Below are 14,734 nucleotides of genomic sequence, written 5' to 3' on the forward strand. Positions count from 1 at the left end.
GGCTCATCCAGACTATGTGCCATACAGTCCTTGTCCGGAGGCATCCTACAGCCTGGCACCCACAGCACAGGCAAAGGCAGGATTCTGTTTGGTCCTGTTTGCACAATCTTCGAACAGTTTCAAGTTACCCCACGCAAAAAACTAAATAGGTTCATTCCTGTTCCATTCAAGTTTTAAATAAGACCCAACATTCTTTGAAGTGAAGGACATGCAAAACAGAATAAAAAGGGACCTTAAATTATACTTTTTTAGTGGGACCTTTTACATTATTTTAGGTAAAATTAGGCATATCCAAAATAGGATCATTTAAAATAAATTACAAATTTGTAACATTCAAGTGGCTCTTCCTTGTACACTGGGAATCCAGGAACATAGCACTGAAGATGAAATCCTGGTCTTTTATGTTCATGTATTACAATACACATTCCGAGCCTGCTGAATTCTTATGGGATGTAATTGGACTTCAAATTCCTGGGTCTTGTCTTTAGGGCTGATAAACTGGTCTCGAAATTCAAAACTTCACTTTACACACTGTCAAAAATGTTCTTAAGCATTCACATTCCCATTTTACATTTTGTGAATGAGGCATCAATTTCATCCTGATAGAGCAACAAGAGTCTCTTGTTTTTATGTCAGATTTTGTCGTTGGTGTGAAAAGTTTCTTGTAAACTATAACACATGGTATTAATTAAAAAAAAGAGGCTAACATCTTCAACCAGTGACATGATTTGTGAATGGTGCCTCTCTCACTCCTTCAAAAAGGCCATTATTATTTGCTGTGTTTTCCCTTGTAGGTCCAAAGTTCCCTACATATGGGTACTAATACATTTAGATAAATACAAAGTCTCCATAATTAATTTGATCAAGATACCCACCAGAAACATTCTAGTCTACAAGTGTGGGATTGATATAAAGACAGCCATCATTTGCCCAGGGGTCCACAGATCGCTGGTGTATTGTCCGAACTTTATACAAGAATAGTATGATGTATTGGCTAGTCTTCGACACACGTATGAATGCATCATGATCTTAAATGATCTGAACTTTGGCTTGAGCCTGAAGCAGATAATCTGGCTTCTCAATTCTCGGTGACAAAGACTAAAGCAAATATATCAAATGTAATAGGCAGAACTACTCATATAGAGGTGCATGCGCTAGACATCTTGATGCCCATGCCCCTGAAGCAGCCCTAGCACATTCCATTGCCATGGTTGTGCCACCAGATTTAACTGGCCTCATCATACAAGAATCATGCCAAGCAAAACTACAAACAGACCATCAGACTTATGAAGTGACTGATCTCCTCCAATTTCCAGAATACCTTAAATCCCAAGGCTATAGCCAATAACCTATCAGTGACTCCTGGCCATCCGGTGAAATAACTGGAACATGACATTTCATAAACTCTTGGTATTCCTGCTCCAAAAACTAGAATGAAACTTATATAAAAGAGCTAACAAATGGTTCAATGAAGTCCAGAACACACAAAAAAATAAATGCCGGAAACCCGAAAACATGAACTTGAGAAAATCACTACCAGACAAAGACAAGCTTCTTTACAAGAAAGAAGCATGGGCATATCAGGGTTTATCATAAGGAGTACACAATTCTACTTTAAGTACTTCATGGACGAGGCAGCTAATTGTATAGCAGTGACCTTCAAAATATTTAGGGACCTTAGTGCCAGCACCAGAGTTCAGAAAAACTAACACCAAAAAAAGGAATTGTGGATACATTTCATTCTTCCTTCGAGGAAAAAAATGCAGAACATCCAAAGCTCTATTGAAAGGCTTAAAAAAGCTGACTATTCATTATCTAATCCTGCTACACAGATGTTTAGTTCATGTTCCTTAGAGGACATCTTCCAAATGACCAAATCTACAAAAGCATTGGGAAACTTATTGAAACTATGTACAGCATCGTTTTTGAAGGAGTGAATCCTGACTCTAGCCCTTCCCATGCCCAGAATCATTGATGCTTCCTGTTCCAAGGGGGCTGTATGCCTGCCCTTAAAACTGTTAGTGATTCCACTCCTCAAAAGGGCATCTGCAGACCATAAAATTCTTGAAAACTAGTGCTCAATCTCAATGATTCCTCTATGGCCACAATATTAGAAAAATGCGTCACTTATCAATTCATTGACAACATTCACTGAGAACTCTCAGGATCACATATATGACTGTTTTTCATGAAAGAAGAAATCCTCAAGGTTCTTCATAATACTTGCACCACCACCCCATCCTAATCTTATCAGATTTATCAGCAGCCTATGTCATGTAGACAACCCATCGTACTTAACAGACTCCAACATGATGTGGGCCTGGTGTTAACAGGTTATTTTCTTTCCTTTTTTATAGCAGCAGTACAGTCAAACTAGATGAGTTCACATCCAAACCTGGTCATTGAACATTGGGGTACCCCAAGATGCAACCATGTCCCACTTATTGTTCAATAGATGCATTCATACACTGGCTCCCCTGCTGCATAATTTCTCAACGTCATTTCAGATATATGCATAGCGTACTCCAATTCTGTGCAAACTCACTGACCACAGCGACTCCCAGATTAATGTCTGTTTTTTTTTTACTCAATGTGGTCCAGGACTAAAATATAAACAACCTTTAAAGGCGGTAACCCTGCCAGTAAATCTGGCGGGTTGCCGCTGGACCCGAGAAAAATACTTGCGCCTGACTTCCCAGTGCCACTGGGCTATTCCGAGTCCGTTGCCGGAAAGGTGCTTGTGGAGAAATGGAAGTGAGCAATAAGGTGTTGGCACAGGGTGTCATGGTCTACCAAGTCAAAGGCTGCAGATAGGTCAATGAGGAGGAGGATGGCTAGGTTGCCGGTGTCTCTGATGTTGTCCAGTTGGAGTTTGATATCCAATAGTGGTGTTTATCTATTTTGCTTGGGTTGAAAACCTGATAGTCTGGAGCCTAGGAGATTGTTGGACTCAAGGTAGGGTTGGATTTGTGAATAGGCAATGCGGTCAAGAATTTTAAGCAAGAAAGGGACCGTAGTAATGGGGCGATAGATGGTGGGGGATCTAGCGAAGGCTTTTTGAGGAGTGGGGTGATCCACGCAGATTTTATGCAACTGGGAACAGCGCAGGTTTGAAAGGACGCATTTACAAAGTCACTGAGGATGGGAGCAACTGAGGAAGCACAAAGTTTCACTATGTGGGGTAGACAGGAATCCCCCTTGCAATTGGATGGTTTAAGAGACTGGATAGTGTCACATTCCAGAGTAACCAAAACTGGGGATAAAGCAAAGAGGGAAGTGGGTGGCAACTTATTTGTCAGAGTCAATGTTTTATAGTCCTGCTGAGATGATTTGGAGGACAGTGGGGATTTTTTTGGTGTTTATTTTATTGCAGAGGAGTATAATTTGGTTAGCAAGGGCATCTTGAATTGTGGTGTACCATTCTCTATCAGCTCTGGGGTGTGAGTTGGGTGTCACAGGGTTCTCAAATTCTTGTAGTATAGAGAAGAGTTATTTGGAGTCAGAACTGGAATTGGAGATTCTGGTATTGTAGGCGTTGGCCTTCTGGGATTAGACTGCTTTCTTGTAGGATTTAGCAGTAGTGGCAAGAAGGTTTTGGTTGGATTGGGAGAGATTATTTTGGAAGAGGTTTTCTAATGATCACAGATCTGCAGAGGGAGACTAGTTTGTCTGAGGACCAGGGGTTAGTGGGCTTGTGTGCTTTAGGGGTTTTGGAGCTGAGAGGGGCATGCTGGTTGAGCATGTGTAGGAGTGCATGGTGCTCCATGGAGCTGGTGCAGGTTTCCTGGTCCTATAGCAGTGAAGTGTGGGGTTTCCCTCCTACCAAACCAAGAATGTTTGCCTGTTCCTTCTTGGTTTGCTCTCCAGTTTCTGTGAAGTTACATCATTACTACTGTGGCCGCCATCTTAGCCATATTCATTCCACCTTCCCATGTGATGTAATTACTAACCTGGTTCTCCGTTGTAAACAATCATTGGTCAACTGAACTCCTTTGGACCCTATGTTTCGCTGGACACCACCCCCCGCCACCCTCTTCCCCTTTTCCTCATCATGTACTGTGAAACTACTGGTTTGTGCACTTTACAAAACACCAATAAAATAAAGAAATCAAACACTCTGCTTATATTAACAGTATCTGTTGTTTTTGGATTCACAGTACTTTGCCCATTTTTCAGTATGCTCAAAATATTTCCATTCGGACAATACTAGACGAAATCTTGCATTTTCAAGACTCAATTGTGACCAAAAATCCTGGGAAAAGGGTGTGGCAGAAAAAAGAAAATGAGTGTCACATTACAGGAATTCTTTAGAATTTCGTGCTAAATTTTGAAAGAAGAGTTCATCCATTCTTTGAAGACAGTGAGTGTATTGGCCTAGTTTGCCGCAGCTTTTCTTCTCTCCATGTGCCGAGTCAGCGCTTCACGCAACACTGCCACGCCGAAGTCCACATCCTCAACGGTGATACACATCGGCGGCTTGATGCGGAACACCTGCATAGTGTGAGTGGTGACAAAAGCATATCCTAGTAAAATCACTGTGCTAACATGGTGGAAGCTAGGCAGGAGGTTTTGGTCTGGTTAACCAGCTAGGACATTCATTACTACATTACATAAGTGCTTGTAGGTTACAGATGCATAGGTAATCTCTATGAATTCGGCATCTTTCCGTTAAACACTACTGTTTTTTCATAATATGCTAATTATGCACAGCAGGATTTCTTCAACAATAAACAGCATTAGGGCCCTCAACACAGGCATAGCAAACATGGTCGCCTCTAATTCCATTGTGTATTTAAAAAATGTTCCGCAATTCCTTACTTATGTTGGTTTTTCATCGGCATAACACTCTTCCACAAGCTAATGGTTGCACATAGGGCTAATGAAGAACAGTAGAATGAATGGGTAGTTGTTATGGCTGATGCTGCTTCTTCCCCGTTAATCTTCCAGCCCCTGCTCTGTCTTTGGGTTGCAGTGAATCTAGTGTATGGGTCAAGTTGTGCTATATTACTCTGCCTTTGTGCTTCACTGAATCGCCACCAAAGTCGTTTCAAAGCCTTATCCGAGGTTTATTGCATTCCTGCACGTGGTCTCCAGACTATATTCGGATAGCAAGAATAGCATGAGCAAGGCGATGTAAGAGGGTGGGAAAGCAGGGAAGGAGTTAGGGAGATGGAGTTAGGCAAGGCTAAATGACTGTATTAATATGGCTGCTTGAACACCCTTTATATATGCATTATCCTTTAGAGAGAGGTGACACAGAAGGGTATGTGTTGAGCTATATATATATATATTAATATGCACTGGGATTCCAAGGCAATTTTGGAGTATTTTAAAATGGGAAACATGGAGAAACCAGCTCTAGCATAAACCCATTAATGTATCATTCCATTACACCAGGTACCATAGTAGTATATCATCTGCACTTCTCTACCCACAAACTTAAAACAAACCCATGAAGGGGGAGTGTGACCCGGCCCAAGTACTGCATGGGCGTTTATAAAAGTATGAGAAATCAACCTAACAATAGGTCTTCTACCCTATATGGGCAGCGGTGAAAGGAATGAATACTTGGTGAAATACATCCTGTCTCTGGGCAACTGAGGGTTTGATGTCGCCCTATATCCATTGCCCACCCACCCTTTTTGCTCTACTCCTGAATATAAGAGGGTCGGATACACTAAATTGTACTCACGTGATCGCAGACTGCTTAAAATGGATTACTCTTGACCCATTCCTGGATGGAGGATTGAGAGGGTCTTCTCATAGTTTTCCATCATTGCATCAGTATTTTTCACAGGGCATGCCTCTCAGCCTAGTGGGCGACAGTACATTCTGTGGTACTTGTTAACTTGCTCGCACTGGTAAATAAGCAGTGCTCCTGGGTCCAGGGGGTTGTTCACTTTGCTATGTTTAAACCAAGTCATAAACCTCTGCACTTCATGAAAATATTATCAAATGCTTATATAGTGCTTAATGCTGGAATCCTCATGCTTCTAATTGTTATAATAACAGCTGCGGGTTTCACCCAATTTAATGGTACTCAATGTATTAACCATGGCAGAATGAAGGGATGAGCCAGCCCTGTTGAGATTGACATGTCAACTGCATGCTTACCCTATGCTCAAGGTGAGCAAATAGCTTGTGAGCTATTCTCCCTTCCAGGAAATCCTATTGTCACCATGGCTGATAACCCAGGGAGCATACAGAATCACACACTATTAATAATTTAAAACCTATACCTCAAACACACCAGATGTATACTACTCCTTCCCATGGAGGGGTCTTAAATACAGAAACATACTGTCATATTTTGCAAAGGTAGGTTTACAATGTGTGTATGCAAACTGAATAATTTAGTACTACAGGTAAAACAGCATTTGGGCTATGTGAAGGCTCCGAAATGTGAGGCAGACAACTTTGTAAAGGTTTTTCATATGATGCCATTTTATTAACTCAACAAGGTTGGATACACGCCTCATTATCCCTAACCTAACAAGGATTTCCCGCCTATAAACATAAACTAAAGGAAACACTCTAACAAAAGAATCTATCCCTCACACTTGTATATACAACAAACTCAACAAGGTAATATATGGCGATTCAAATAAAACAGAAATAACAGTTATGTTCAAAACCTGATAACTGTTCATCCTTGTAACCTGGGTGAATTCCTCTTCCCCAGATTCAAATAGTATTTCAATCAACAGTTCAGAAGAATAAGGCAATCCTCCTGTCTTGCAACAAAGTACCATCTTGCTCCAGTCTCTCTCTTGGACTTGACCAACAGTTCAAAATGGGAGTCCCACACAACTGCTTCTCAGAAAAGAAGTATACTTCCACAGTTCCTCAGTATCAACACAAATTGCTTCTGTCCGGATTATTCTGCAATAATTCATAATGTGCTTTTGTGGTCTTGCCACGTCTTCAACACTTTTACCCACACCACAGTACTTCAATGGCTCCCTCCAGGCCCACTCACCTGCCAGGTCTACAACCACAAGGTCCATTGCCCTGGTGTACTCGCCTGCCAAAACTAATGAAATTACTAACACTAATACAAGTACTTCTGTTGCACAGTTCTACTTCACACAACTTGTAAAGTCTTTTGACTTTCCATAACATCAGTTTTAAATACTTCTTTTGGGAAAACATGAAACACATTGGTGCTGTTTGCTCCACACTTGTGATTGCCACATGCAGGTCATACTACTGTCCTCCTGGATACTTCTGTCAGAAGGGCATCCTTCCTGATTTGATTTTACATTCATAGCGCGCATACTCAAAAGGTCCAAGCAAAACTGCATCTAGGCGATGTTAATTGAAAACCAGTCATTGGCATCGTTAGGCTGTCACTCAGGTTTATGTTGAATGAAAAAGACAATTTACACAAAAAGATAGGTTTTTAGTTTCTTCCTGAATACGGATAAGGACTCTTTCTGCCAGAGGTCTCCTGCTAAAGAGTTCCAAGAACAAGGACCAAAGGAGGAAAAGCACCTATTGCCTCATATTGTCGTTTATGCGAACGGGACCTTTAGCAGATTTTATCCTTCCGATCAAAGTGTTCGAGTAGGATGATTCAGTTGGATTTTAGCCATTAAATAAGCTGGCACCAAGCCATGGATACATTTGAAGACCATGCATAGTACTTTGAATAAAATGTGCTGCTGAGCCGGGAGACAATGAAGGGTTCTCTGACAATGAGAGATGGAGGACTTCCTGGGCAGTCTAAAGATCAATCTGATTGCTGAGTGCCACCTACAGTCTCTGTATTTGAAATTTTTGAACACCCATGAGAAGGGCATTACAGTAGTCTAATTTTGAATTTATTAATATATCAACCACTGTTGAGCGGTCCTTCTCTTCAATAAGAGGCAACAAAGGCTTGATCAGTTTCAGTTGATATACAGACTTTACCGTCTGGTTGACATGCCAATTGCAGTTCATACTGGACTGCCAGATGCAACCAACATTATTTACTTTGTCAGAGAACTTTGTAGGTGCACCGAACAGAGGTGGACATAGAGTGGGTTTTAGAATGTTTGCTACCTTTTGTTTGAAGCCAAAAACAATAACATCTGTCTTCAATGGATTCAGATGGAGCTTGTTATCCAGCATCCAGGTTTTAATTCCGCACATAAAAGTACTCGGTCCATAGCCCCCAGTGGTTGTTTAAGCCGTTCATAAATTTGGGTCACGGCAGTATATAAATGATAACACAAACCAAACTCAGAGAAGACGTTGAAAAGTGGGCGGATGTAAATATTGAATAACAATGGAGATAAAGAGGATCCCTGAGCAACCCCATAGTCCAAAGGTAAAGAGTCAGAGAAGTGAGGACCAGCTTTAACCTGTTGAGCACAGTTGATCAAAAATTAGGCAAACCATTCTAAGGCCTCATCGGACAGCTGTGCTACCGATGACAGTCTGGAAAGAAGAATCTAAAAATTGACCGTATCGAGGCCATCGGCCCCATCGTCGGCAGCCTTCAACTGATCATCCCAGACTGCCACATTAGCCGTATCAGTATTGTGACCTGGTCTGAAACTGAACTCGTATGGGTCCAGGAGATTATGTTCCTCCGAAACGTTTTGCAATTGAGTAGTTGCAATCTTTTCCAGGATCTTTTCCAGGATCTTGGCTGGCCATAAAAGGCCGGCAATTGGACTATAATTGGAAAAAAGTTTATGGCCAGTGTTCACTTTTTTAACAACGGTGTGAGATAATTTATTTTTAAAAGTCTGATGGAACACAAGACTGAGCAAGTGAGGCAACGAGAGTCTGTACAACCTCACCAAGTGCACATGCATGTCGCTTGGCCAAACAAGCAGGAATAGGGTCATATGTGAAATTGGTGGGCTTCAACATAGACAGTAAATTTGTCATTTCCATGGTTCTCACCTATGTAAACGTAAATTTGGAACAGATAGGTTCCAAATCGGATTAAATAATGTTACAAATTGGGCTGAATTTGGTGGTATTAGGCTGAATGTCAATGCTGTATTTAATATTTTTGTTTTGTCCAGAAAAAATTAATTGAACTCATTGGCCCATTTGGGTGGATGCTGGCAGGCCAACATTAGTACATTGGGGATTGAAGTTTTTTTTTTTTTTAAACTGTATTCATTGAAGGTGGCACACGTCGCTCCATCAACATAGCATTCCAAACACTTCAGTAATTTCTTTGGGGAAAATTTGGTTTTATTGAGTTTTTATAATCATGTCATGAATAAAACAGTGCTACATCATTTGGAAAAAAACCCCAAAAGATTAATGTTCACAACTTTTCATCCCCCCTCCCATCGTTCCCACCCCCCACCCTCTCCCACACCATGATACATTAATTAGCGATATCAGCAGGGTCCAGCATGTCATTTCACGAAGATCAAACTCTCAAGTACAAGGTGGCCCCCCCTTAGGGGGGGGTAGCTCAAACCGCCAGGGCCAGGCTGAAGGAGGAATGTCCCACATTTTAACAGGGCCCTATTGGGCATAGCGGAGGTGTCGAGAAGACATTGTCCAGATCTAATAGACTGTCCAGGGCTCGTTATAGTCTATCAGGCCATTCTCCCATATCTGTTGAAGAATGGAAGCCACAGGCCTTCGATGTTGGACTTGGATAGTGGGTCAAGAATTCCATATCATAAATCACCTGTACTTTAGAAATCCATTCCTCCTCCCCCGGAGCTCGAGGTGACTTCCAATTTTGGGCCCAACAACATCTGGCGGCCACTAGCATGACGTGTAGCATGTGGTCGTGTTTCACCTTTGGACCCCCCTCAACTTCGATGCCGAACAGTATTAGCCAGGGGGATAGGGTCCTATCCATTCCATCTACCTCTTTTATCCAAGAGAGGACTTCTCTCCAATAGGTTTGTGCAGCGTGACATTTCCACCACATGTGTACGTAGTCCCCCATTTCTGTGTGGCATTTCCAACAATGAGGATCATAACCCGCTCTCATTCTGGCTATTCTTTGCGGGGGGTAGTGCCATCTATGGATCTGTTTTAGAGCCTGGTGACGGTATTGGGGGGCGGCTGTGGAGCAGCTGGCCTGTCTACATATCTTGGTCCATCTTTTCTCCATTATGGGAGTGCCTAGATCCTTGTCCCACTGTGTCTGGGAGGATGGGGGGTCTCACGGGGTGGAGAACAGCAAAAAGCCGTAGAGCCATGATATAGCCCCCTTCGTCCCCTTGTGTTTAATAATACATTTCTCGAAGTCTGTTAGCTCCCTCCTGAGAGTGTCTCCCCATCTACCTTCGGTAAGGGCACCCTTTAGTTGTAGGTATCGAAAGGGGGAGAGATTGGGAAGGCCGAGGGCATCCTTCAGATCCTCCAAGGATATGAACACCCCATCCGTCCAGAGCTGACCGGCTCTACAAAGACCTGCCTCGTACCACTTCTGGAAGGCCAGTTCTCATTGATACCCTCCCAGAGTGGGGGAGCCCAGATGCAACTCAGGGGCGAAGGCCACGTTGTGAGCTACCTAAGATCGCCCCCTTCCTTCCATATAGTCCATATCACCCCTAGGACTGGGTGTCTCAATACCCTTTTTGGAATCCTAACTTTCGGGACCCAGAGCCATTCATCTAGCGTGACCGGGGAATAGAGCAGGTTGTCCAGCTCTACCCACTGTTTCTTAGGGCCCGTTGTCAAGTGATCTACTAGGACTCGCAACTCGGAGGCTTTGTAGTACGTGTCCAGGTCAGGGAAGTTATCTCCGCCCTCGTCTTTGGGCCTTATCAGAGTGTCGTATGCAATTCTGTGGGATTTTCCCGCCCAAAGGTAGCGGAGGAGAGTACGCTTGATCTCTAGGAGGAACGGCTTCGGTATCTGAGTCGGCAGCATTTGGAATAAGTATAAACACTTTAGTAATTTAATTAACAAGTATCCAAACACAGTAAAAACATGTAAAGTCTACACAGCCGGTTCATTTCCAGGTCTAGCCGGGCTGCCACCAGCCGACCCCATTTCACACAAGTATACTCTGAACGGAGTCCAAATGTCTTTTGGTTGGCTAGATCTCAGGAGTGATATTACGTACTGTTCCTCACATTCATTGACATATGACAATTCTTTGAGAAAGTGATTGATGCGTGGCGCATGTGTACTCTTCCATTTCTGTAATATACATTTTTTAGCCACTATGCATGCCACATTAAATAGTCTTCTGGTCACTTCCGAAATCTTCCCAATGTCCCAAATAGATATTTCTGGGGTCTTAGGTCAGCTTGGACTTGTGTAATTTCTGCTAGGATGGACACTACTTCTCCTCAGAACCTGTGTATGGGTGGGCAGCTCCAGTACATGTGGAATGAGTCGGCACGGTCGCTCCCGCAGTTCTGGCAGCTGTCCGATCCATCTCGTGTAAATTTAGCTATCTTCTCGGGTGTGTAGTGCAACTTATTTAATACCTTAAAACGGATCAGGCGGAGGCCTGCGTTAATAGATACCTTTTTGGTTAGATCACAATATCTTTCCCATGCCTTGTCCGATATGGTGGTTCCCAGATCAGCTTCCCAGGAAGTTTTAATCTTGTTTGTCATTGGCATGGTTGCCTGTACCACTGCATAGAGCCCAGAGACACTGACTCCCACCTGTGTGGACAACGCCGCAAAGCATGGGTGTGGGGGAGGCTCGTCGGGGAACAGAGGCTATCTGGCCTTGAAGGCCATTCGCATCCTATGATATTGTAGTATTTTCAACAGATCCCTCCCCATCCCAACCTTACATTCCTCTAATGTTATGAATTTGCCATTGGGGTAGATATCTTTAATTTTGAATTCCCCCTCTGGGTCCCAGGTTTTCCTGACATCAGGGTCATAAGATGGTGCTAAGCCGGGGAAGTACCAGAAGGGTGCTTCCCAGTAATAGGGAGTCTCGAGTTGGAGCCTGCGGTAGAGTCTAGACCAAGCACGTACTGTTGTGCTGACTGGATCGAATGGGCAGTCGTCTTTATGCTTAACTTTAAAGATTATGGAGCGTAGGTCGGTTGGGCGTGCCGAGTGTTTCTCAATACATATGTGAGGCGAAGTGTTCAGCTCATCATACCAGAACCTAAAAAACTGAGCTTGTGCCGCCAGGTAGTATAGCTCAAAGTCTGGGGGAGCTATGCCCCCTTTGTTGTATGGCTCCACCATTTTTTCCCACTTCATTCTGGGCGCCCCCACCACATACAAACTCTACCGCTAAGGATTGGAGGGCTGCGAAAAACTGAACCCGGCCATATCGGTATGTTAGTGAATATATATAGTAGTTTCGGCAGAATTACCATTTTCAGTATAGCCACTCGACCAATAAGTGAGATAGGGAGTTTTGTCCATAGGCGAAGTTTAGTGGATATGCTACTCAATAGGTGTTCATGATTGTCAGCGTACACGGAGGCTCTTTCTCCGGAAACGATAATGCCCAAATATCTTATTTTTGTGGGAGACCACTGCAGGCCATGTGTGTTATTCGGGCGTCGCGTGGCGGAGGTCAGGGGAAAGATCTCAGATTTGGATCTATTGGTTTTATAGCCTGAGTATTCGGCAAACTCATGAATGGTTTCGATCGCCGGACCCAGGTGTATATCTGGTTCAAGGATATACAGCAGTGTATCATCCGCATATAAGGATATTGATTGGGTGAGGCCTGCCATTGTTATGCCCCTCAGTCCCTGATGTTCCCTGATGGCTGCTGCGACGGTTCTATTGTAAGGGCAAATAGTATGGGGGAAAAAGGACAGCCCTGTCACGTGCCCCTACCCAACCCAAACCAGTCGGACAGCGTGCGATTAGTCAGCACTCTGGACCCAGGGTCCGAGTATAACAAACCGATATATTTCAGAAAGTATGGGCTAATCCCAAATTTCTCAAGCACTTTAAACAAATAAAACCATGATACTGAATCAAATGCTTTTTCAGCGTCGAGCGATACCGCTACCGCCTGGGCTTCAGGTTTTATCTGGGCCATGACTCCAAACAGTCTCCTAAAATTTAGAGCCGTCGATCTGGTGGTAATAAAGCCACACTGATCTGGATGTACTAATATGGGCATGTGCGGTATGAGTCTCATGGCCAGATTTTAGCAAAGATTTTGGAGTCACAATTTATCAGGGACAAGGGTCGGTATGAGGATATCTCGTTGGGTGGTCGCCTAGGTTTCAATAGCACTGTTATTATGGCCTCTCTCATTGAAGGTGGCAGGGTTCCCAGCTCTATAGCTTCCTCCCAAACCGACAATAGCACCGGGGTCAGTTCCTCGTTTAGTTCATTATACAATTCCACTCCTAATCCGTCCGAGCCCGGTGCCTTGCCGTTGGCTAATAATTTGATCGCCTCTGTGACCTCGTCAGTGGTCAGGGGCTGGTCGAGCGCGAGTTTGTATTCTACGGGCAGTGTCGGGAGAGTGATATTGTCAAGGTACTTTTGTACGTCCTCGGTGGATTTCGAATCATGTTTGGAATAGAGGTCTGAGTAAAACCGGGTAAATTCCTCGTTTATCCCTTCTTCACTAGTGGCCACTGTACCGTCTCCGGTTAGAATGCTTGAGATCGGCGTGTGCTGTCTTCCGGCTTTTAATAGGTTGGCTAAGGTACGGCCTGCTCTATTCTCCTCTCCATATCTGCGCGCTCTATGCGGGGTGGACATGTAGAGCAGTTCCCTAGTTGCTAGTTTATTGAATTCCAATAGGCTACAGTTGATGTCACAGAGGGTTTGGCTATCGTGTATCGCACTTCCAGGTTACCCAGGTGTTTTTCCATCTCCGCCAGCTCAAACCTGATTGCCTTTAGCATACCCGTGGACTTAGAAATCAGTATTCCTCTCACCCAGACCTTGAAGGTTTCCCAAAGGGTGGAATTCCCATCCACTGAACCCCTGTTGATGTCAAAGAAGTGTTCCACCTCTATATGCAGTGCCTCGGCTACAGCTGGGTCTTTGATAATGTCTGGAGGCATCCTCAAGCTCCTAGCTGGGGGTTTTGTGTTTCCTAATGTCATTTCTATCGTGACGGGGGAGTGGTCTGATAGGGTACGGGGAAGTATCTCACAATTATCAATCTGGTGCATGAGGGTTGTGGAGGCCAACCAGTAATCTATTCTGAACTCAGTATCATGCACCGATGAATAAAATGTGTATTGCCTCTTGTGTGGATGTAGTGACCTCCAGGTGTCAACCATTATCAATTGTGATAGGATCTGTTGTAGCATAGCTGCTGTCTTGGAGGGAGCTCGGTGTTTGGTAGTGGAGCGGTCTAGTGTGACATCCAGGATTGTGTTGAAATCCCCTCCCCACAGGAACTGTTCGCACCCTGTGTCTCCTATTTCATGTACCACGTCTATGTAAAAGTCAGGGTCATCTAGATTCGGACCATAGGTATTTACTAACACCATTTCACTCCCCGCAACACTACCCCATACTATGACATAGTGACCCTGAGCATCCACTTTGCTCTTTCCATATCGAAAGCCTACAGAGGGATGTATAAGAGTGAGAACACCTCGTGCCTGTGTGGAGCAGTCCGTGTTGTATCTATGTTGCCCCCAGTTCTTCAAGAAGTCTAAGTTTACCTTTCGGAGTGCATGGGTTTCCTGCAGCATGATCACCTGAGGATGATGCCTAGTGACATAGGCTCCCACCTTGCTTGACTTACTTCGATTGTTCCGACCTCGGACATTCCATGTAAGAAGTTTCAACTTCGGCCCCTGAGTCATCACTTCGGCGTGCGCCATGACTGTGTGTTAATACCGTGT

The 14,734-nt window shown here is 43.9% G+C and overlaps 1 protein-coding gene across 1 annotated transcript in view; it reads right to left on the bottom strand.

The window, feature by feature from the left end:
- Positions 1-4,121: 4,121 nt before the first annotated feature.
- The window catches only part of AGXT2 (alanine--glyoxylate aminotransferase 2), a 988,366-nt gene continuing 977,753 nt past the window's right edge, over positions 4,122-14,734 (bottom strand). Inside the window, exon 14 of the mRNA XM_069627115.1 lies at positions 4,122-4,491. Coding sequence (XP_069483216.1) covers positions 4,375-4,491 — 117 coding nt within the window. The 3' untranslated portion in view covers positions 4,122-4,374. The remainder of the gene's footprint in view (positions 4,492-14,734) is intronic.

The sequence above is a fragment of the Ambystoma mexicanum genome, chromosome 6p (genome assembly GCF_040938575.1).
Source record: "Ambystoma mexicanum isolate Mex_15411 chromosome 6p, UKY_AmexF1_1, whole genome shotgun sequence".
In the NCBI taxonomy this organism is placed as follows: Eukaryota; Metazoa; Chordata; class Amphibia; order Caudata; family Ambystomatidae; genus Ambystoma; species Ambystoma mexicanum.